The sequence below is a fragment of the Equus asinus genome, chromosome 3, assembly GCF_041296235.1.
Source record: "Equus asinus isolate D_3611 breed Donkey chromosome 3, EquAss-T2T_v2, whole genome shotgun sequence".
Taxonomy (NCBI): domain Eukaryota; kingdom Metazoa; phylum Chordata; class Mammalia; order Perissodactyla; family Equidae; genus Equus; species Equus asinus.
This window is the reverse complement of record NC_091792.1, coordinates 101,631,036-101,655,607: the sequence shown is the minus strand read 5'-3', so window position 1 is coordinate 101,655,607 and position 24,572 is coordinate 101,631,036. Positions and strand designations below refer to the sequence as shown.

General features: G+C 45.0%; 1 protein-coding gene and 1 long non-coding RNA gene across 11 annotated transcripts in view; one reads left to right on the top strand and one right to left on the bottom strand.

Moving 5' to 3' along the window:
• The window catches only part of SHROOM3 (shroom family member 3), a 263,254-nt gene that overhangs the window by 204,357 nt on the left and 34,325 nt on the right, over nt 1-24,572 (top strand). For 9 of the 10 annotated variants that reach the window (XM_070505588.1, XM_070505587.1, XM_070505586.1 and 6 more), the window contains 3 exons: nt 7,347-7,478; nt 13,930-17,134; nt 22,891-22,964. In XM_070505588.1, coding sequence (XP_070361689.1) covers nt 7,347-7,478; nt 13,930-17,134; nt 22,891-22,964 — 3,411 coding nt within the window. Of the gene's footprint in view, nt 1-3,891; nt 4,656-7,346; nt 7,479-13,929; nt 17,135-22,890; nt 22,965-24,572 lie in introns of those variants that run through there. The other variant, XM_070505595.1, reaches the window with a different exon arrangement.
• Nucleotides 7,503-24,572, bottom strand: part of LOC123283811 (uncharacterized) — a 35,760-nt gene continuing 18,690 nt past the window's right edge. Inside the window, exon 4 of the long non-coding RNA XR_011502176.1 lies at nt 7,503-10,040. This is a non-coding gene — a long non-coding RNA (uncharacterized lncRNA). The remainder of the gene's footprint in view (nt 10,041-24,572) is intronic.

Sequence of the window (24,572 nt, the reverse complement as noted above, 5' to 3'; positions counted from 1 at the left end):
GTTCAACTTTTTTGGTTATCTCAAGATACAATGAATTATATTTTTTAAATGAGAGGCTATTTTTAAAATACTTTGCATTTTTTTTTTTTAAAAGATTGGCACCTGAGCTAACAACTGTTGCGAATCTTCTTTTTTTTTCTTCCTGCTTTTTCTTCCCAAATCCCTCCAGTACATAGTTATATGTTTTAGCTGTAGGTCCTTCTAGCTGTGGCATGTGGGACACCGCCTCAGCATGGCCTGATGAGTGGTGCCGTGTCCACGCCCAGGATCCAAACCAGCGAAACCCTGGGCTGCTGAAGCAGAGGGTGCGAACTTAACAACTTGGCCACGGGGCAGGCCCCAATACTTTGCTTTTTAGTAGGCAGTACATGTACATGATACACAATTCAAAGGTTACAAAAGGAAATACAGTGAAAAATAAATTTCCATCGTTTCTAGTTTCTCAAGTATCCTTCCAGAAATATTTTTTTCATAAACATATAAGTGATTATGTATGTTTTCCCCCACATACTGGAGCATATTGTACATACAGATCTGCATCTTACCATTGTCATTTAACCATATATTTTGGAGATCTTTCCATGTCAATATGTATAGAGCTACTCCATTCTTTTAGTGGCCTCATAAATAAGTATTCTATAATATGGATGTGCCACACGGACTTAACTAGTCTGCTACTGATGGGCATTTAGGTGTTTTTTCAATCTTTTGATAGATATGTTATTTAAAAAGTTATTTTGCTAGATGTTGCCAAACTCCTCTTTATTCAGGTTGTATTGATTTACACTCCTGCCAGCAAGGTAAGAGAGTTGGTGGGTTATATTTGTGTCATCTTTTTCATTGTTTTTTTCCCTCATTTCCTCGCTTAGCTGTGCGTATTAGAAGAATCTTAGAAAACAAAGATTAATCTCTGAAGCCTTCTCCCAACCTATGTTCTGAGTCCAAAAGGAGTATTTTTTTTAGGACCTTTTGATTTGTTTCAAAGTCACTCTGTTCTTCCTGTCTTGGACTGGTGATAAAATCTGACCCCACTCCCACCCCTGCCTCAGGGCAAATAACTTCTCCAGTCTGCTCCAGAGAAAAAGCTCCTCAAGTTGGGTTTCCTGCCTTGGCATTACAAGCCTGGGGCACTTACTTTATTTTTACTATAGGAATTATTTATGATTTATTATTTACTATAGGATTACTTCATTTGGTCTTCCCACCAGAATGTAAGCTCCTTAAGGGCAGAGACCATATCTTAGTCATTAAATCTTTTAAATATCTCTGATCAGTTTCAATTCTTATAGTCTTCATTTACCATGCTTCTCGAGCCCCAACCCACCACATCAACCTTACTTTTCCCTCTTTTAGGCTTCATAATGAAAACAGAAGACATTGGGTGTGAAGTCCTTTCAATTTTCCTCGCACCAGCTCCCTTACATACTTAAAAGCATCAACATCTTACCTCTTCCTCTTCATTTCAGTGGAACTGACTTTACTCGTACATAAGGTTATACCCTCCATGTGTGCTCTGGAATGCCCTCTCTTCCTACTTCCTCGTGAGTCTTAAGGAATGCTGTATTCTCTTCATTCCGTATCTTCAGCTGCGCATGCTTGCACTGTCTCATATAAATGTGCTCAAACTTCTCATTGTTTAAAATAACACAGCAAGAACAAAATCTTTTCACCCTCTGGCCCCCTCAAGTCTTCTAGCTACCACCCTCTTTCTCCTTTAGAGACAAGTTTTTGAAAGAGTGATCTGCCCTAGCTGTCTCCATTTTATCTTTAATTCCCTTCTTATCCCACCATCATCTGGCTTCTGCCCCTGTCATCCCATTGCAGGGACTTACTAGTTGTCAAATCCAGTGGACATGCATCCACCCTCCTCAGACTAACTTCTCTGTAGCAGTTGAGATCGTTGACAGTTCCTTCTCCTTGTTCTCCTTCCTAGGATTCTGTGAAACTCTCGTATTCTCCTAGTTTTCTTCCTGCTTCTTTGAAGCTTCTTCGAAGCTCCTTCTTCGGCTTTTCCCCTTGTCCCCTCCCCTAAATTGTGATAGTTCTCAAAGACCCATCCTTAAACTACTTTCTCTCTCTCCCTATGCATTCTCCCCTAGCAACTTACCTATTCTCAAAGGCCATGTGTTGTGACTCCGAAATTTCTACATACAATCCAGACTTCAGTCCTCTAGGCCCTCCTGCCTACTGTACACCTCACATTTGCATATCTCAGAGTGAGCCATCAGCTTCCCCACTCTATTTCTTTCTTCTTCTCTCCACTCCACCCCCTCTGTCTAATAGTTCTTTATATCGGTTAATACTACTATCATTCTAGTTCAAGCCAGAAATACAAAGGCCATCCTTCCCCCTGCCTATACTCTCTTCTACACCACCTACGTCCAAGTGGTCACTCGGCTGGACATTTGCCTCCTCAGTGGCTCTAAGTTCTGTTATCTCTTCAAGTTCACTGCCACTGTCTCAGTGCTGGGCCTTCATTATCTCTTACCCTGGTTAATACAACAGCCTCCAATTTCATCTTTCTCAAATTTGTTCTCCTTGTTATTGGCAATATCTTCCTGAAACTCAAATTTGTTGCTTATACGATGTTCTTGCACATTTCCATATATTTATCATGCTATTTCTTTTTCTTTTCTTTTTTTTTTTTTTGAGGAAGATTAGCTCTGAGCTAACTGCTGCCAATCCTCCACTTTTTGCTGAAGAAGACTGGCCCTGAGCTAACATCCCTGCCCATCTTCCTCTACTTTATATGTGGGATGCCTACCACAGCATGCCTTGCCAAGCGGTGCCATGTCTGCATCCGGGATCCGAACTGGCGAACCCTGGGCCACTGAAGCGGAACGTGCACACTTAACTGCTGTGCCACCAGGCTGGCCCCCATGCTATTTCTTCTATGTAGATGTCCTTCCCTTCCTTTTCCCCTTCCATCTGGAGAAATCTTCCATGGTTTAGTTAAAAGTGAAGTCTTCTTGACCTAAGTCCACAGTGTCAGTGACTCTCTTTCCTCTGAGTTGACCGAGCATCTTGTACAAATCTCTCTTATGGAACCCACCACATTGTATTATAGCCGTTTACTTGGCTGCCTCTTCTGTACTGTGAATTATTTGGGTCTAATGAGACTTTATTCTTTGTATCCCCAGTGCCAGCATAGTGGCTGGCATGTAGAAAGTCTCTACGGATGTCCTATGAATGAATGGGAAGGAAATGGAGGAAAGGTCTGGATAGCTTACATTTAAAAGAAAGCCTTGCTATTGTCTTCAGAGCACAAAGAGCAATTTTCTTCACTTAACCTAGGTGAAACAGCCCCATTTATCTTCATTGCTCTATGCACAGCCTCCCTTTATACTTCAAAGTCTGATTCAGAACTTTGAGCAAGGTGTCTGATCCTTCGTGAAGGAGGTGTACCAACTGATGTTAAGCCTGGGTAGCTATGTTGTACTTCAGGGCACCTCCTCTCTTCTCTCCTTTGAGATTTCAGACTAGAGGGCTTTGCTGGAACCCCTGAAGCTATTGGTAAACATTATCTCATGCTACATCTCCTTGCCTGGAAAAGGGATCTTCTTTCTGTAGAGCCCTATAGAATTTTTCAGGGCCTGTCATTTCCCTTGGCTGGGAAAAGCTGCTCAGCACCAGTGTTTTTAGCCAGGCATGGGTAGATACCATTGGGGGATGAGGCTGCTGAGGAATCATCCTCACTGTTACCATCCTCAGGTGCTGGGCTGACTTCACTCTTCACCTACATCCATCAGCCTCTCAAGACTGGTACCTACTTCCAGGGCTAGCACCCTACCACTGAGAGGGGTCCTGGCAACTCCTCTCACTAGGTAGCCAGAACATGGGGCAAGAAGAGGACAGTTTGTTGTTTCTTCTTATGTATTTTGGATCCGTTTGGGTCCAGAATGATACATATATGAAATGTCTGCAGGTGCATCTTGCCAAAAAGACTTTATATTTTTTCATTGAGTTCTGGGCTTTTGCTGTATGATTAACTGATAACATTTATCGAGTACCTAAAGTCATATGTAACTGGGTTGGACCCTGACTCTGGGACTTAGAGGCTGTGTGGTTTGGGCCAGCCCATGAGGGGCTTGGGGTACCAGGAAGGATTTCTAGTCACTGGAACTGAGTGATAAAGCAGGAATCTAAGTCAACGAGGAACTTGGGTTCAAGGGAGGCAGCCTGGTTTCAATGAACTGGTTGAAGAGGCATCAACCTAGTTTCTAGGGAGCTGGGTGTCCACGGTCAGAGTGGCACCAGCAGCAGGAATACCAGACTGCCAAGATACTGAGTCATGAGCCTAGGGCTCCCTGATTTCTCCCTGTGAGAAAAGGGTTGATTTGACTTTGAGACCATGCTGAACCCAAAGGTATGGGTTACCTGAGACCTGTTAGGAGGATTGGAGAGGTATGGGGGCAAGGAACTAGACAAGTTGTAGTGTACTGGCTTCTGTTGTTGGTCTCCTCATCTTGCATCCTGCTTCATCTCTTTAGCCCAAGGCTGTGCTACTATTTCCTTTAGTTCTTTTCTAATTTCCAGGTGGGCAAGGTCTGTTCCTTCTTGGCCTGTGTTTCCTCCTTGACCAGGGCTCACAGCTGCTGCCCTGGTAGCCTCCCTCCCTCACCAGTGTGGCCAGGGGCCTCCAGGCTGTGATCACAGTAAGTCTCAGACCAGCCTCTGCCATAATTATTGACTCTCAGTACCTTACTGGGGAGCTCAGAGCTGGGCCAGCCATTGCCACCAGTAGTTCCTGCCCATTCCCCTCTCCTTCTCCATTCACTCGGCTTCTTTGGCCCGTTTCCTGTCCTTCCTTGTGGATCTCTCTGATGGGCTTGTCTCCCTGGCCTCTCTACTGTTTGTCAATTCATTAATAATGAGTAATTGATGATAATGATACTTAACATTTATTGAGCTCTTACCATGTATGGGGGGTACATTATCTCATTCTTAATCTCACATAAAACCCTCTGAATAGGTTCTGTTATAATCTGCCTTTTACAGATGAGCAAACTCAGAATGGTTAAGAAATTTACCTAAAATCTAAAACCTAAAAACTGATGGTATCAGGATTAGAACTCAGGTTTGTCTGACTTCAGAGATGACATCTTCAGCCACATTCCAGCCTCTTTCTTCCCCAGAAATATATCAAGAGAGATTTCAGTTTTTCTCACTTCCCCTGGCCTATCTAGCAATGCAGACATCAGTCCACTTGACTAAAGGCTCCTTCAGTTCAGTAAATGTTTACTGACCGACTACTGCAAGTCTCATGTGCCTATAGCTCTTGCTTCACACAACACCATTTTGCTATCACCATTCTCTCTCTTGGCAAGTCCTTCCATTTCTCTCATACATTTTAAAAGTTATTTCAGATTAAAATGAGGCTAATCCAGCCTCTTTGATTAATGTCTTCATTTTTTAGATGAACAAAGGCTTAGGGAGGCAAAGTGACTTACACAGGGTCATACAGCAAGTTAATAACAAAGCCAGGGAAAGAACCCAAGTCTCCAGACACTGGGGCTAATACTATTCTGATATACTTGACACTCTTGAAATTTTATTGGCATCAGGGGAATGATTTTTCATTTATATTACAAAAGCGAATTTATTTTTTCACAGAAAATGAATAGGTGAGTGTACTTACAGCTTTATCTTCAACATATCAAAGTGGATTCCTGGATCCCATAAAAGTGTTTCTAAACTGCAAAAAAATCCCCTGTAGTCTTAAAGTTCAAAAGTTTTCAGCGTGAAATGCCTGATAGCTCGCCTCACTTCTTTGCCAAAAATAAAGCACAGCCACCCTCTCCTGTCTCTGACCTTCTATAGTAGCGTAATCCTCTTTACCAGATTCATTCTTCAGCATCGCTGTGTGAAAGACATGCACTTTTTCCCTTTGGCTTTGTCATTTCTTTGTGTTATAAGGGCAGGATATTTAAAAGTTGAAGTCATTGACTTGCAAAATGAGAAACTATTCTGGAGAACATCTTGTTGTTTATACTGTGTAGCTTAGACCAGTGTTAACATCAAGGTAGCTGCAAATTTTTATATATTTCTTAGAAAAAATTAATAGTATTTATCCAGCATCAGGATATGACAGAGGACTTCAGAATCCCCATAAAGCTTTTATCATATATCCACACAAAGTCCTTTGGGAAGTGGGAAGGAATTTATTGCTCCCATTTTTATATATGGAAAAGCAGAGGCTGAGAAAGACCGATGTGACTACATGTGCTTTTAAATTAATAAATGTTAACATGTAGAAAATCTAGGTGAAGGTTATGTGGGAATTCTTTTTTTTCCAGCTTTACTGAGATAGAATTGATATATAGTAATATGTAAGTTGAAGGTGTATAAGGTATTGATTTAATATATTTATAAATTGCAAAACAATTACCACCATGGCATTAGCCACCACCTCCATCCCGTCATATAGTTACCATTGCTTTTTTGTGGTGAGAACATTTAAGATCTGCTCTTAGCTACATTCACGTATGTCACACAGTATTATTAGCTATAATCACCATGCTGTACATTACATCCCAAACTTGTTAATCTTATAATTTGAAGTTTCTACCCTTTGACCAAAATCTCCCCTTTTCTTTCACCCCCTGCCCCCTGGTAACCACCACTCTGCTCTTTTTTTGAGTTTGTCTCTTTTAGATTCCATATTTAAGTGATATCATACAGTATTTGACTTTCTTTGTCTGGCTTATTTCACTTAGCATAATGCCCCAGGTCCGTCTAAGTTGTTGCAAATGGCAGAATTTCCTTCTTTCTCATGTCTGAATAATATGCCATTATATATACACCACATCTTTATCCATTCATCTCTTGACAGACATGTAGGTTGTTTCCATATCTTGGCTACTGTGAGCAATGCTGCAGTGAAGTGAACATGGAGTGCAGATATCTCTGTAAGATCCTAATTTCAGTTCCTTTAGATATATACCCAGAAGTGGGACTGCTAGATCATACAGTAGTTCTATTTTTAATTTTTTTTTTAGGAACTTCCGTACTGTTTTCCATAGTGGCTGTACCAATTTGTATTCTCACTGACAGTACACTAGAGTTTATGGGGGAACTCTTTATGCTAAGTTTACATTATTTTTATTTTAAGGCTGAAATTATGTCAAAATGAAAAAGAAAATTAAAATATTAATAAAGCAGGCAATAGCTACGGTAAGTAAGAGAAACAAGCAATAAGATCTACTTTCTAGTATTTCCTTGGTTGTTTTCGATTTCTGAGGATACAGTATCTGAGGATACTGCTTCCAAATCCATAAATGCTATCAGTGAAGACACTCAGCCGCCAATGTGCCTAACTTTGGGCGTCCCTCCCTGTGTCTCTCCAGGCGCAGTGAACTTGCCAGCCGACCTCACTCTTGGCATTCAACCAAATTTGGGGAGAACCAACCCGATGCCAGCATGATGCAAATATCTCAGGGCATGATTGGCACTCCTTGGCCCCAGAGCTACCATTCCAGGTAAGTGGGCACAGCTGAGACCCAGGGGTTCTTTCTTTCAAATGATTTTTCCCAAAAAAGAACATTTTCTTCTGTTTTGAGAATGTTTTCTTACACTCACCCCTAGTATTCAATCTCTACCCACTACCTTCCTCATCCTCCTAAAACTCCTAACATGTGTACAAGTCTTTTTCATATCCTGGGCTGGATTGGTGGGAAGGGAGGCCAGAATTATTTTGAGCACTGGCTGGCCATTTGAGATATTTATGGGGTCTCTTTATTCTCAGTCAGACATTTCTCAATTCCACATTAGAACACTATACTAGAAATTTCTCAATTCCACATTATAACGCTATACTAGAAAAATTGACAAACTTCTTCTCTCAATGCTTATTGTCCTTTCTTCTTTAGTCAAATACGTATCTGTTTTTTATCTGAATGATTTTATTCATGTCTTAAACTCCCCACTTGGTTTTTCTCCCTCTGTTAACACTGTTTTTATCCAACTTAGCTCCAAATGAAAAAACTAACACTGAGGACTGCCCAGTGTATACATTATCTCATGTGATCCTTTATATGCCTTTAAAACAGATACGGTATTCTTAACCCCATTTTACAGAACAGGAAATTGAAACCTGGAGAGACTAATTTGTCCAAGGTCAAACAAATGATCAGTACCTGAGTCAAGACTCAAATCCAAGCCATTGCATGTAACCACTATTTATATTTCCTCTGCCTTTCTAGTCACTGTCTCAGTCAAGGTTCAGTCATAAGAAAGCAGAGCGACTGTGAGTGTTATGGGAGAAGAGCTTTATTATAGTAATCAGACCTTACACAATCGAGAGGGATTGGGGAGAAGGGAGCCAACCCTGACCACCCAGGCACATTAAAGAACTTAGCCAGGACTCCCCTACACTTACTACTGACTTGGAACCCATGCAAATTGGAATCCATCTTCTGATCCCAACCAGTCGGACTCTATTGATTATCACTTTGGGGAAGTGCTTGGATAAGGGTAATGGTAGGGAGGTGGGAGGTTCAAGAGAACAAAGGTCCTAGATACCAATGAGATGCAAGTGCTGATGCTTGCGTGTGTCAGGGAGGGGGGCTTGGCTTCTGGAAGGATTACTCAACTAACATGATGGCTATGCATTTGGCAAGGCCAGGACTCAGGGCCATTAACACTCATGTCCGGTCAAATCAAGGGCCAAATCCTAGACCTCTCATGGTGGACATGGCTCCCAGCGTATTAGGGTAGGCTGCAGGCTACAGGAAGAGATCATTTCCTGATTACCCTCCTTGTTACAGACACTCCTCTCCCTTGCTCATGTCCTTCCCAATAACCCTGAAAGAATTTACTGTCACCCTCTGAGGCATCTGTGCTCAGAGAACAGGTCCCCTAGAAGGGCCCACCCCCACGCAGGCACAGTGCCCTTGCTTTGTGGGCTTGGAGGTGTGGAGGCCTTTGGAAGATTAGGTGTGGGGGTGTCTAACAGTGTGAAGGGAGGACAGTATTTTGGCAAGTACTTGGGCTTTTAAGTCAGACCTAGGTTTAAATCTCAACTTCACCACCTACGGCATGAGCTTGAGCAAATCATTTAACCTCTTTGATCTTGGTTTCCTCATTTTTAAAATGAAATTAATAATATCTGTCTCATTGGATCATAGCAAGGATTAAACAAAATAACATGTAAAACATTTAGTGCAGTTCCTGGAACAAAGTAAGCACTCAATAATTATGATAACTAATTATAATAATTAGGCTGAAGACTTATCAGAGGCACAGTGAAAACTGGTAATGAACTTCAAGGTTAATGGCAGAAACCAACACATTTACAAAATGCAAGTGTGTATTAACAGAGGGCCCCTGAACAGTGGGGTCCTTTGGAGCCTTCCTGACCCCTAACCTTCTTTTGAGGCCCTAAATCTGAAGTCATACTGTGACGTAAAAAGCATGCTGGCTCCAAGGCAGAAATAAGACCACTGCAGTCAGTGCTTAGAATAACTGCTTACAGGAACTATGGTCAGCTCCAAGAGGCCTCGAGAGAATGGCGGAGCTGGCATCGGAAGGGCAATATTCTGAAGGCTGTGCTTCTCTACCCCATGTCATCCTCCCCATCCCAACCTCCAGCGGGGTTTAGGCAGGTGGATCTGCCCTTGTACTGTATCTCCCACTCTGCCCCTCTAAGTCAAGCTTCAGAACAGCTCCCCGATACAATACTGTCAGCACAAAAGCACTGTATGGGGGACGAAGCAGGAAAGGGAAGCTCAGATTACCTAGAGTGCCACAGACGTGTGAATTCTCTTCTGCCCCGGCACAAATCAGCCTGTGGTGTGCTCATTCCTTGCCTCGGCTTGCAGCTCTGGTGGCGGCGGGCTTGTTCTGCTCACAGGGCCTGACACTGGCAGCTGTAGATGGAGGCTCCTCCGGGCGCGTTTCTGAGGGACACAGTGGCATCTAGTGGTCTAGTGCCGAATCAATCAGTGGGCATTCCTCTGACAGCCATCATTTAGTTCCAGAAACCCATCTCAGTCCCAGATTCATGGATCTGTTTCTCATGAAGAAGCTGGAGCTTGAGGGAGCTGGAGGGAGGGGAGGGGCAGCAGTGAGGAGAGAGGGAGAAAGAAATATAAAGACACGGAAGACGTAATTTTAACTGTCTGCAAGCTGGCTTGGATCTGGAATTGGACTGAAATTCTATTTCAGCTGCTTGCTGTCGGACCCTTGTCACTGTCTTTTTGCTGTCCTACAGAAATCTCACACAATGGTCCTAAAGTATCCTAGTACTTTAGGAGAGATCTGGAAAAGTCATGTAGTCCAGCCTCCTCATACGAGGATGAAATAACAGTATCAAAATACTAAAGTACAAGTACTTGTTCACAGATTCCTCCATTCAACAAATATGACTCAGTACCCACTATGTCTCAGTTGATTTTGTTATTGAGGGTACAGGGCTAACAAGACATAAAAAGCCCCCACCCTAAAATATTTGTTTCCCACTGTGTTCCACAGATTAATAATCCATTAGTTGCTCCTAGGCAAAAAGTTTCTAGGGTCAAATAAGTTTAGAAAACACTGCTTAGTATATTTTCCTTTTAGAACATCACATGAACAATAGTTTGTTAAAGACTCAGAAGTCTTGCAGTAAATAAAATTGTTTAACTTATTAGTCCAGTATTTTCCAAAAATATTTGATCATCTAAGGAATTAATGTTCTGTGAGTACACTTCAGGAAACGTTTTCATACACTTGTCTTGTGCTCTTTGCTATGTTTTAAGTAGTTAGAAAATGCTTGTAAGTACACAAAATAGAGTGTAACATTATAAGAATGCATGTATCCACCACAGAATTAACAAACATCTTGTCATATTTGCTTCAGATTTTAAACATCATAGATACAACTGAAATCTCTTTCATATAACCAGTTGGGTATGATGTAACGTCAGGTAGCAGTAAATGTTATGAAGACAATAAAGCAGAGTCACAGGGAGTAAGGAGAGAAGAGGTGCTCTTTAGATAGTGAATTCTAGAAGTCTTCTCTGATGCAGAGACTTGAATAAAGGAAGAGAGTGAGGCAGGTGAAGAGCATTCCACGTGGTGGGGACAGTGGGTACAAAGGCCCTGAGACCCTGCCATGGGAATATAGTTCATGGGTTTGAGTTACAGTAAGGAGGCCGTTAGGCCAGGGTACTGTGAGCAAGAAAGAGAACAATAGAAAATGAGGCTGGAGAAAGAGCCAGACCACAGTAAGAACTTTGACACATGCCACACTCATCTTGACAGTAAGGCTGTCTCTGTGCGGGCTGGAACTATTGCAGGGGTTGAAGACCTTCAAGTGCTTACCCACCATTAAAAGTGCCAGCTTGGAAGCAGAAATGGCAAAGATAATCAAAATGACTACTTCCAGAAAGTGGGGGAAGAACTTATTCCTAGAGGGCAAGGTCAGGCCACTCTATGGCATGGCATGGCATAGCATATGTCGCTTGGTCGTATTCCCCAGTCAGTGTGGGAAAGGGAATTCCGAGGGGCTGGAGCCTTCCCCAAGTAGGAGGGAAGAGCATGTCACAAAGTCCTCATGTGATGCATTCCACCTGAGATTCCTATAGCTCCAGGAAGGAACCCACTCTGCCCTTGCTCTGCCGGGCTAGAGAGATGTATACCAGAGATTTTGTGTTTCGAGACACCATCTCTATATTTTGAAATATGTTAGTGATGATATTTCCTCCCACTCAATAGTGAGTGTTTCAGTTAACCCATCCATTTATTTACTTTGATTTTTTGGTGTGTGTTCCTTAGTTAGATTTGAATTATCCTTTCAGTGAAAGACTGTTAAAATTCTCAGCAGTTGGGAGGAGGGTGAAGTAGTGTCTGCCACCTGCATAGAACTGGGGAGTGAAACAGCCCTTATGGGATCTACTGTTTCCATTTCCCCTTGAAGAATTAGCTCTGAATCTTCTGTTGGGGGAGATAAAGGGAAGTATAAGTGGGTCCTATGGGATTATCCTCAACTGAGCTATGTCATGTGCATTTTTAACACAACCTCTTTATTTAGAGGGGAATGGGGGTCAGGTTAAAATCTGGCAATGACACCTGCCATGCCATTGAGTGCCAGGTCTCATTTCCCTGGTCTGGTTGGCTTAGGAGCTGTTCTCTTCCTTTCTCCCTTGAATTTAAACCTGTCCTTCCCAAAGTAGGATGCTCCATTCAGGAAGTTGACTTTCTCTGACAGAGAAAAATTACATTCCTGAGGTGAGTTGCTGAAAACGTAGTCTCTATTAAATTCTAGCACCAGTTTTGATTCAGAATATGGTCCTGGGGCCGGCCTGGTGGTGCAGCGGTTAAGTTCGCACGTTCCACTTCTTGGCGGCCCGGGGTTTGCCGGTTCAGATCCCGGGTGCGGACATGGCACCGCTTGGCAAAAGCCATGCTGTGGTAGGCGTCCCACATATAAAGTAGAGGAAGATGGGCACAGATGTTAGCTCAGGGCCAGTCTTCCTCCCCAAAAAGAGGAGGATTGGCAGCAGATGTTAGCTCAGGGCTAATCTTCCTCAAAGAAAAAAAAAAAAGAATATGGTCCTTCTAGTCTCTTGCCATATACTCTGGATTTAGTGCAGCTGAAAGCATTATCACATACTCAGCCATTAAGGTGCCATATTTACTTACATGAGGTCCAGAAACATAATAATAGCTCCATGAATTTTAATAGTGCTTAAATGCCTATTCATTTAAAAGTGGAAACTCTTAGGCAAGAACTCATAGTGAGTGATGTACCCTTCTTTAAAGAGCATTGAGTCACAAATGTTTGACTACTGTTTGATTTTTTTTTTTTAAGATTTTATTTTTCCTTTTCTCCCCAAAGCCACCTGATACATAGTTGTGGGTCCTTCTAGTTGTGGCACGTGGGATGCTGCCTCAGCATGGCCTGATGAGTGGTGCCATGTGTACACCCAGGATCCGAACTGGCGAAACCCTGGGCTGCCAAAGCAGAGTGAGCAAACTTGGCCACAGGGCTGGCCCTGCTGTTTGATTTTTGAACCACTTATTCCTTCCTATCTATTCCTCCCCGCCAAGCCCCGCCGGCATGCTAGGTGAAGTCTATTTTGAATTTATAATTAAAGCTAATTGTACGTAATTTTATTTTGAGGCAGCTTTCTGGGGTGTGCCATGCCTGGATTGAGAGTCATTCCTCCTCCCCGAGGCCAGCTCTGAAAACACCTGGCGGACCTTGTGAATGAGAAGGTCTTACCCTCCCAAGTGTATGAGCCTTTGTTCAGCCTTGAGAAGCGGACGGACTCCTGTGATTAGGGCTTCCTACGAAGCTTCCCTCTCTCATCAGCTTTTTCTGACTCTGATTTCTCTCTGTATTTCTCTCATTCAGCTTCATGTTTGGCTTTCTCCCCACAAACAAACTGTCTCTAGTATGGTTGAGATTCCAGGAAGTTTGCCAGGGTAGCCCTTCAATTCCATAAAAAGGAAAGATAATAACTAAAAACATATACATATGCACTCAAAGTCTCCCTCACGTGCCTAGTCTCTTACTAAGCTTTTCCCCTTCTTCCCACAAACAGCCCCAAGAGACACAATATTTCAGTCTCGATCACTCTTCCTCCTCTTCCTCTCTTCTTTCCTCCCCCACCTCTCGTTTCTTGGCACATGCAGAATGTCATTTCCAGCACTTAGCAAATGACATCAATGTGCTGCCTGTGCCCAAAGGCCACATGCCTTCCTCTGTTCCTCCCCTCGCAAGCCTGGGTGATTAATTAGAGGCACATAGGTTACAGTATTGGGCAATTACTCCTAGTCACAACACACAGGGAGGCCGAGCAAGGCCCAAATATGGCCCTTTTCACCCATCCTTCCAAAAACCAAACATCTTGCACAAGATTACATTTATAAGCTGGGTCCTGTGCCTAAGCCTGCTAAATGATAACAGCTCAGTGATGCTGACTGCTTTGTCTCCTGTTCTTGCAGCTCCTCGACAAGTGACCTCTCCAACTATGACCATGCTTATCTGAGACGGAGCCCTGACCAGTGCAGCTCCCAGGGGAGCATGGAGAGCCTGGAGCCCAGTGGGGGATACCCACCCTGCCATCTTCTTTCCCCTGCCAAGTCCACCAGCAGCATTGACCAGCTCAGCCACCTCCATAACAAGAGAGACTCGGCTTACAGCTCCTTCTCCACCAGTTCTAGCATCCTAGAGTACCCACCCCCTGGCATCTCGGGCCGAGAGCGTTCAGGCTCCATGGATACCACTTCTGCTCGAGGTGGCCTCCTAGAAGGGATGAGGCAGGCAGACATTCGCTATGTCAAGACAGTCTATGATCCCCGGAGGGGAGTCTCAGCAGAATATGAGGTGAACTCTTCAGCCCTGCTTCTCCAAGGTCGGGAAGCCCGAGCATCAGCAGATGGGCAGGGCTATGATAAATGGCATAACGTTCCTCGGGGCAAGGGAGCGCCACCCCCATCCTGGAGCCAGCAGTGCCCCAGTTCCTTGGAGACTGCCACGGACAACTTGCCTCCTAAAGTGGGTGCGCCCCTGCCCCCAGCTCGGAGTGACAGTTATGCAGCCTTTCGGCACCGAGAGCGGCCCAGCTCTCTGTCTAGCCTTGATCAGAAACGGTTCTGCCGGCCTCAGACAAACTCTGCAGGCCCCCTGAAATCTCCCTTCATAGAGGAGCAGCTGCACACTGTGCTAGAGAAGAGTCCAGAAAACAGCCCCCCTGTGAAGCCCAAGCATAATTACACCCAGAAGGCCCAACCTGGCCAACCTCTGCTGCCGACTGGCATCTACCCAGTACCTTCCCTGGAGCCACACTTTGCCCAGGTGCCCCAGCCTTCCGTGAGTAGTAACGGCACGCTCTACCCTGCACTGGCCAAAGAGAGCGGGTATACGGCTCCTCAGGGGGCCTGCGACAAGATGGCTACCCTTGATGAGAATGGGAACCAAAATGGATCTAGCAGGCCTGGGTTTGCCTTCTACCAGCCCCCAGAACATGACCCAATGTCCTCAGTAGAGAGGAGACTTGAAACTTCAGCCAAATGTGTCCCCTTCAAAGTCCATTTCCCTTCAGTGCCTGAAAACGAGGAGGATGCCTCCCTGAAGAGACATCTCACACCTCTCCAAGGCAACAGCCCGTATCCCAGTGAGAAAAAGAGCACCCACAGTGACAAACCATATTCTAATTACCACAGCCTCAAATCCCCTCAGGCTCAGGCCTGGCAAGCAGCGGAAGACAAGAGATCTTCCAGGCCCTCAGCGCCTTGGGAGGGTGACTTCCGTGAAGACCACAATGCCAACCTCCGGCAGAGGCTGGAGAGAGAAGGCCTAAGCCAGAGCCCGTCAAGCAACTTCTGCAAGACCAAGGCAGCCTTCTCCTCTCTCCAGAACATTCCCGAGAGTCTAAGGCGGCAAAGTAGCCTGGAGCTAGAAGGGGGAGCCCAGGAGGGCTACCTGGATGGCCGGCCCACCTGTGCAGTCAACACCAAGGCGGACTCTGGAAGGAAAGCTATTCCTGATCACAGGAGCCATCTGGACAGGCCGGTTTCTTATCCGAGGCCCGAGGGGAGAACCAGTGCCTTGGCCTCTTTCCACAGTCCAGACCCCGGCTATGAAGAGCCGCCCTCCCCACCCCACCAGCAGACATCCAGTCTGGGCCGGAGGAGGCTGAGCTCGGGCAGCGCCTCGGCCCTGCAGGCCTTGCAGTACGGGAAGCCGCACTGCTCGGTGCTGGAGAAGGTTTCCAGGATTGAGCAGCGCGAACAAGGCAGCCAGAGACCCCCGGCTGCAGGCAGCTCCGGTTATGGCTATCACTACAGGCCCAACAGGACGCTCCCAGCTTCCACTGTTTCTGGCAATGACCTCGAGGAGACAAAAGCCAATGTCCGCTTTTCCGACTCCACTGAACCCCTAGGCCATGGGGAGCAGCACCTCAAAAACGGGGAGGCGAAGCCAGAGGACGCGTCCCGACAGCCGTGCGGTCCGCAGCTGAGGAGGGGCGCCGAGGGCGGCCGCGGCCCCCCGGCCCGGGCCGGTGAGCCCCCGAGGCGGGACGCGCGCCTGCCCCGCAGCCAGAGCACCTTCCAGCTCTTCAGCGAGGCCGACAAGGAGGCCATGTGGCGGGACAGCAGGCCCGGTTCGCCCGAGTCGCCGGTGCTGGACGCCCCCTTCAGTCGCGCCTACCGGAACAGCATCAAGGACGCGCAGTCCCGCGTCCTGGGGGCCACCTCCTTCCGCCGCCGGGACCTCGAGCTGGGGGCCCCCGCGGCCTCGAAGCCCTGGCGGCCGCGGCCCGCCTCCGCCCATCTGGGGCTGCGCAGCCCGGAGGCACCCGCTTGCTCGTCCCCGCACACCCCACGCGAGCGGCACAGCGTGACCCCGGCCGAGGGCGAGCCGGCCCGGCCCGCGGCCCTCGGCGCCCGGAGGGGTCCGCGCCGGCGCCTGACCCCCGAGCAGAAGAAGCGCTCGTACTCGGAGCCCGAGAAGATGAACGAGGTGGGGGTCTCGGAGGAGGCCGAGCCGGCGGCCCTGGGCGCGCAGAGGCAGGCACTGCCCTTCCCCGAGAGCACGGTGGCCGAGCGGCGCCGCCTCTTCGAGCGCGACGGCAAGGCCTGCTCCACGCTCAGCCTGTCGGGGCCCGAGCTGAAGCAGTTCCAGCAGAGTGCGCTGGCCGACTACATCCAGCGCAAGACCGGCAAGCGGCCCTCGGCCGGCGGCCCCCCGGAGCCCGGGCCGCTGCGGGAGCGCGCGCAAAGCGCCTACCTGCAGGCCGGCCCCGCGGCGCCCGAGGGCCCCGGGCTCGCCTCGGCCTCCAGCCTCAGCTCGCTGCGGGAGCCGGGCCTGCAGCGCCGCAGGGACGCCGGCGCCCTCCTGCCGGCACCCGGGGAGCCCTCACGCGCCCCCCGAGATCGCAGTAGCTCCTTCGCCATCAGCCGCCGCCCCGGGGACTGGCGACGCGGCGACCAAGCCCCGAGGGAGCTGCCCGGGGGAGCTAACGGCGGACCTAAGGGCACCCAGAGGATGGACAGGAGCCCGGGGGAGCCCTCCTTGTGGGGGGCCGCGGCCAGGAGGGCCGGGAAGTCCATGTCGGCCGAGGACCTGCTAGAGCGCTCCGATGTCCTGGCCGTCCCGGTCCACGTGAGGTCGCGGTCATCTCCCACCGCGGACAAGAAGCTCCAGGTACGTGCAGCAGGGATCCTGGGACCGCCCCTTAGGCCCCGGGAGCTTTGGCGCCTGCCGCCCTCCCAGCCCTCCCTCCCCTTCGGAAAGGAGTAGCATTTGTTTTCATGGGGTGATTTCTTTCTCAGTGCCCTGATATCCTTACAGAGAGAGATCTATATAGTTGTATAGTATTTTCTATAGATATGTCTATCTTATATATAGACACATAGATATCTGTATATGTGGAGATATATAATAACTTCATTTTAGGAAGTCACCCACCTCTCAGTGCAAGGATGCATGGTTAAGAAAAGTTAGGAGTAATTTGTTTTCTGCTTTTTTTTTTTTAAGTCATGGAATAGAGGCTTTGGCTCAGTATTTTAACGATTTTAGCTTTTCATTCTCTGTGTTTGAATTGGACTTTTGCATTTACAAAATAGGCACAATGACTGACTTTGATAGTTATTGAGTTCCTGGCCCTCTCTAAGTATGTACCAGGTCCTCAGCTAAGTATGCTTATTATCTCGTTAATCCTCACAGTAATCCTGTGCAGTAGAGTATATTATCCGTATCAAACCTATGTCTGTCTGACTCCCGCCCGAGTTCTTTCTGTGCACTCTCCCGGTGAGAGAGGAGAATCACAGACTTTCAAATTCTCACATCAAAGGATTTTCTAATAAAGGCTCCAAACCATGCAGAGGTTATGAAGTGCTTTCCACTAGAAATATCAGGGAGAACCAGGAGGAGAACCTGAGCACTCTGGCTCCCAGGAGTCTGTTAATCTCCCAAACTAATTCTTAGCCCATCCTCAAGCTCCACTTGCACTTCAGATCCATGGCCTGCCTCGCGGTGCCCTTCCCACCTAAAGACAGTGGGAATTCACACACATGTTGGCACAGGGGAGAATAGCCCTCCGTTGCCCCTTCTCAAATTCTGTTTTTCCCCCCCAGAGAAGTTAATCGTTCAGCAAGCATTTGTAGAGTGTATGTTGCATAAAAAGGACTGTATGTTAGGATTGGAGGAAACTCAAAGGAAAATAAGCCTCGTGCCTTTCTGAGGTTCACAGTTGAGCAAGAATCTGAATTACAGATAAATAGCTAACAATTGGTGAATGATTTGGGGGCACTGATATATAATATGCTTTGGGAGGGAAAGTGGTTAATTCTAACTGAGGGGATCTGAGAAAGCTTCTCTTGAAGGAGATGGGGTTTGAACCAGGCTGTAAAGGATGGGCAGGATGTTGACAAAGGATTGGGGTGGCGTGTGGGAGGCATTACTTGGAGGAAGCAGCTTCAGACAAAGAAGGATTCAGCGGTTTCTGCCTGAGAAATGTGTTTGCAGCACTGTTTCTGAAACACACATACACACGCCTTCTGAGAGAGAATACTGCGCCCTCCCAGAGATTTTCTCTTCAGAGATATTTTCTCCCCAGTATAAACCCACAAAAAAATCTATAAAGGCAATCCTCTGTAAGCCTTTAATAGCCATTTTCCTCCCGTCAGGATGAAGAACAGAACTAATTTCCAGTCCTTATCTTACCACTAAAACACTTTTAAAACCCATGTATTGAACATGAGATGTCAGCTAGTTTGCTGGGCTTCGTTAACTTCCTGCATAGCAAAACATTTTCTTCATTTCTCTCCCTGTCTCCTGAAGAGAATAGAAATGTTTAGGTGAAAACCAAGTCATCTTCTGTTGTTTATTCCTGGCTAGATGTCATTATTCTCTCCTGGGGAATTGGTTGGATGGCTGTGAATGTTATCTGCACCCCCCCGCCCCCCACTGCCCCCTGATATTTCTAAAGCCTAGTAAACTGGGAAATAGAGCTAAAACACAGGTTGTATAAGAAAATGATGAAATTCCTCCAAATCCCAGTCAAATACTTTATATTATTTGAAAAACTTTTTAGAAAGACAACTAAATACAGAACGTTATTTAGGCACCCTCTTCAATAAAGAGACCATATTTAGATACTTAATTGAGGGAGTATGATGCCAGAGGGGTAAAATATTTCAAAATGAAATACTTTATCTGTGCCGCTTTGCTCTTACAAGTTCTGAGAATGGGTTGTCGTCCCCCAGATTGTAATTGTGCCGGCATGGTGTTCTTAAGCTTCCTTGCCCCGCCCAGCGCCCAGACCTCGCCCGCCCTGAGACCTGGTCCATGGCAGGGTCTGCTCTTCTTCATTAGGCTGTCTTCTACCTCATTTGTAGAACTAGTTAAAAAGAAAACAAAACTAACCTCCACATAATTATTGTGGTTGTTATTTCAAGATATTATATTCTAGTTTTTTTATTTGAATAAATTCCAGGAACTTTACCATTATCACTAAGCTTTGGTGAAGGCGTTAAATAAGAATTTTCTCATCCCAGCTTTAGAGAACTCCAACAAATTAAGTGACCCTGCAGAGACCATCTGCCTGAGTTAAACCCAAAATGTGGATTCTATTTCTGGTGCCGGCTCAGTCCATGGCATCCTGAACAAATGCTGCAGGCTCCTGCCAGCCAAATGCTAAGAGTAGAGCAGGATTTTACCAGCCTTTGAGAAGGATTCAGCTCTTTTTCAGAAGTCTGTTAGTGAGGGTAGTTTCTGTTTCCAGAACAAGGTCAGCATGGAAACCAGTTCCTCTGTTTATAAAAATTGATCATTCTTGGGCCTGAATTAATGACTGCAGAAGGCTGCCACCACTTATAGCCTGAGAGCTGCTCAGATGCTCAGCAGGCCTGGGCCTTTTCTTAGCTAGCTGTGGTCCTCTCTGCAACATGTGGCCTCCCATTACGTCTCCTTTAATTCCTGTTCATTTGAAAGGTTTAATTGCAGAACAAATGAATATTAGAGATGGAGCTGAAGGGCACATCACATTCTTGCTTGTTTCCTACTTTCTATGAGACTTTGGAAAACTTAATGTTTTTTAAATGGGTGGGCCCTGCAAAGCTGCAGAAAAATATCCAAGAGATGGAAATTGACACCTATGCGTTGCGTATAAAATGTAGCAGAGTCTATAAAAAGCCTTTGGCTTTTTGGAGAAATAAGATTCCTGTTTGGGAATTTTTTTCCAGATGGTGAGTTGGAGGCTTCTGTGGTTCTCACAGTATTTTCAGAGACCTTGGCTTCTGATAGGTAAAACATTCGCCATGGGATGGTGTGACAAACATTATTTAATTGCTGAGGAAATTGTTCAGTGCATCCCACAGTGTTGGATGTAGGCTTGATTCTGTAGGATACAGCTTGTAAATCGTTTTAGAATCTCTCAAAAATCACCCATTCAAGCTTGTGCATCAATAACTGAATCAACTTTCCACAAAATGTTAAGGTACAAATAGCTACTACTAATCAAATGTGTACTGTGCACCAGTCATTGTACTCTGTTCTATAAGCATCAAATTAATCCTTAGATCTGTGGGAAGAGGTAGATACTGTTGTTATCACTATGTTACAAATGAGGGAACTGAGGCACAGAAAGGATGAGAAATTTGCCCAAGGTAGTAGGAGTGAGTTTTTGACCCCATATTGTCTGACTCCAGAGTCTTCAAGTCACTATACGATGCTGCCTCCTTGAATAAAAAAGGCTGGGGGAGGGGAAAGGGGAAGTGAGAGTTAAACATTCTATCTGAAAACTTCAGCCAATGAATTGATTTCATTTTAACATTTATTGATTACTGTTATTTATATTTAAATAACATTTTAAGATTTTTCAAATGGATTTTTAATTCATTTTAGCAGATACTTGAAACTGATGCTCCAACGTAGATGAATATTGTTGTCTTCATATTTCCCTGGTCATAGAGATATTAAGATATCTAAACCAGAACCCGAAGCAAGAGTGACAATTGGGATTCAATAGGCTTTAGCTTTATAGTTTTAAGTATGCTATGCCTAATGTAGAATAAGAACTGGTGTATTTTTAGGTCATCAGAAGTCAGAGATAACAGAAACAGACATTTAACAAAAGTCTATTGGTATTACTCTGTCTATATCTAGTATTTCTCCCATAGCCACTGCTTTTTTCCAAATTGTGATATTAAATACTTTATACTTCTTACCAGTTTATAGAAAATCAAGTCTTTGACAATTAAAGCAAGGAAATGCAACAGTAATTTATCCTCCTTGGGCTTTTACAAGGTTGGGAAGGCATTTTCCTTGTGTCTAAATGGTATTTCAATAGACAGGAGATTTAGAGAGTTCTCTCAGTAGCCTATTACTGGGTCTAACTTCCTTTATTTTCTGCACAGTCACATGAATATCAACTTAAGCTCATACTGTAATTCAGAGGAAATAACAGAATGGGAAAATATTTTTAAACGTTACTGGGGTAGGAGCTTAAAGGGGACCTAGAGGCTTTTCCACTTAATTATTGGCAAAGCTGCACATTCATGTCAACAGAGGGGGTGGAATGGAGAAAGACTTTAAAAGAACCATAAGGTTTCTGGAGAGCAGGAATTCCCATTGCCTATAGTGATATTTGAGCAAATCAGAGACACATGGAATTCCTTTATCTCAAAGCATTGAAGTCTGATTGCATCCAGCTCAGCCACCACTCAGCTTGTTAAAATTCCAAAGAAAGATCCTGGGCTTTGAAGAGATCCTGGTTTGAATCCTAGCTCCTCCACTTACTTCACTATGGGTAACATGCTTAACCTCTCTGAGGTACAATTATTTCTCCTCTCCCCATTCTTACAGATTAAATTACAGAGGAAATTTCAGGTGCCTAACACCACTCCAGGCACATAATTTGAGGATTGTAAGGAACTTAGGGGAGTTTCTGGCACACAATAAATGCCCAGTAAGGAAGAGCTGCGATTACTAGTAATATTCAGGATTGTTTTTTCTTCAGGCCTGCTACCATCTTTGGCTCTTTTTATTGCTTATTAGAACCTCTGCCACTGGCTGGGCAAAAAAAAGAAAAGAAAAGAAAAAAGGAATGGAAAGCAATTAGCCCTTTGGACGGAGTAAACGGTGAAATAAGTTGCTGAAATTAAGTTTAGGGATTATGTATGGATTTAATTTTTCTGTTTTCTGCATGTCTCCTATTATCATAAATAATTGAGAGTTAAACGTATTATCATCAACAGCAACATCATTGTCTTCATCAGGGACCTGTTCACATGGGCTGAATTTTACATTATCAAAAACTGACCTAGGGGCTGGCCTGGTGGTGTAGTGGTTAAGTTCACCTGCTCTGCTTTGGTGACCTGGTTTCACTGGTTTGGATCCTGTGCGCAGACATGGCACCGCTCATCAAGCCATGCTGAGGCGGTGTCCCACATAACACAACCAGAGGCACTCACAACTAGAATATACAACTATGTACTTGGGGGCTTTGTGAAGAAGAAGAAGAAAAAAAGATTGACGAAAGTTGTTCACTCAGGTGCCAACCTTTAAAAAAAAATGCCTGGCCCTTTGAATTAATTTTCATCATATTTCAAGTATAGCAGTTGTTGTGAACCCTGGAGATAACTCCTATCAGACATCTCTTGCTTAGAAAAGGTCCTTGTTAGGAGAGGCATCTGGTGAGACAGAGTGAGGTTCAAATCCCAGCTCCGCTGCTGGTGACCTTGGGAGAGGTAACCTCTTTGGGCCTGTCTCCTCACTGGTGCAGTGGGGTTCACAATACTTCCTGGGGCTTTGAGAATGAAATGGGATGGTATGTAAGAGCGCCACCGTGGTGCCTGACAGTAAATAGCAGCCTCCAGTAAATGGTCCACCTCCACCCCCTTGGTAAATTTAAATGCCTGTTTCTTGGTAATAACACTGTGCCTTTCTTGTGTTTCAAGGATGTGTTTTTGGGGGAAAACAATGGCTTTGGTCTTGTGAAGGATCCATGTAATTTGGCTGGCCCTGGATCTAGGTATGTATGCGTATTTATGATGCCCTCTGCCTTATGAACGCTGATGGAGTTAAATGTTTTTGTTCCTCTCTATGAGAAATTGAAATGTGATGTTGTGAGGTTTTATAGTGTCATGTGCTGTCTTTTCAACTTTTCTAAGCCGTGGGGAACTTTTTTATTTATAGATGACTTTCTCTGAGAACGATACTTATTCAAAATAGGTTTTGAATGTGTGCTATTGAGGCAATGGTTGACTTGTAAAAGTTTAGCATCAGAATAGTAACTGGGTATGTTCTCAACATAACCTATGGCTCACACACGGGGCCTCTCTCATATGACTGCTCTCTTCCAGTTCTGTGCACAAAGGATCAGGTCCGGAGACGAAAGCACTAGAAGAATGAGCATTTCATGAACAGCTTCACAGAGCAAGACAAATCGCAGGAAGCACCTGCAGTAAAAAATAAGGCTCAAAATCATAATTTTTAGGCACTTACGGAAAGAAAATAGCAGGAAAGTCATTTAAAACAATTTTTTGGCCATCAAAATCATTTCTTCTGGGTAGAAAAATATAATGGACAATTTTTTAGAATTTGAATTGTTGAACTCATGGAGCTTTACTAAATAGAAATTTCCAAAGAGAGGTTCCCCTGAACCACATGCCTTATAGTTTTAATTCAGCATCATAGGGCTATATACTACAATCTCTTATTACTAATGATAATGCATTTAACTCTCCCTACTACCTTCCATGTTTTTTCAAGCTAGTTCTTTAATTTTTCTTATATTTCATTCAGTAATTTTTCTCTCTCTCTTTCTATAGTCCCTTCTCAATAACTCAACCTAACAGTGTCACTTAGAAGCAGCCAGAGTGGTCAGGAAGTGGGTATCAAGTTACCTCCTTTACTGCCAAGAGCAGCCTTCAATATTATGTGCTCTTGCTCCTGTAGCTGCACCTAAAGTGAAGAAAGTATTCAAGGTGAGGCTGAGGACTTTGGCTCACTTGGGTGCATTAATTAAAAGCTAGAGACGGGAAAACTAACAGTGAACTAGAGCACTGCCAAAAGAGAACTGGTCTGCAGACAAAGGTAAAACTAAACTCAACCACAAAAACTCAAGTAGCCCAGTTAAAGAAAAGATTTGAATAGGTATTTCTCCAAAGGTGATAGACGAAAGGCTAACAAGCACGTGAAAAGATGCTCCACACCACTAATCATCAGAGAAATGCAAATCAAAACCACAATGAGATACCACCTCACACACATTAGCATAGCTACTATCAAGAAAACATAAAAGAGGGGCTGGCCCAGTAGTGTAGTGGTTAGGTTCGCACACTCCGCTTTGGTGGCCCAGAGTTCGTGAGTTCAGATCCTGGCACATACCTATGCACTGCTTGTCAAGCTGTGCTGTGGTGGCATCCCATATGCAAGGTAGAGAAAGATTGGCATGGATATTAGCTCAGGGACCATCTTCCTCAAGCAAAAAGAGGAAGATGGGCAACAGATATTAGCTCAGGGCCAATCTTCCTCACAAAAAACAAAACAAAAGAATAGGTGTCAGTGAGAATGTGGAGAAACTGGAACCCTTGTGCACTGTTGGGGAGATTGCAAAGTGGTGAAACTGCTATGGAAA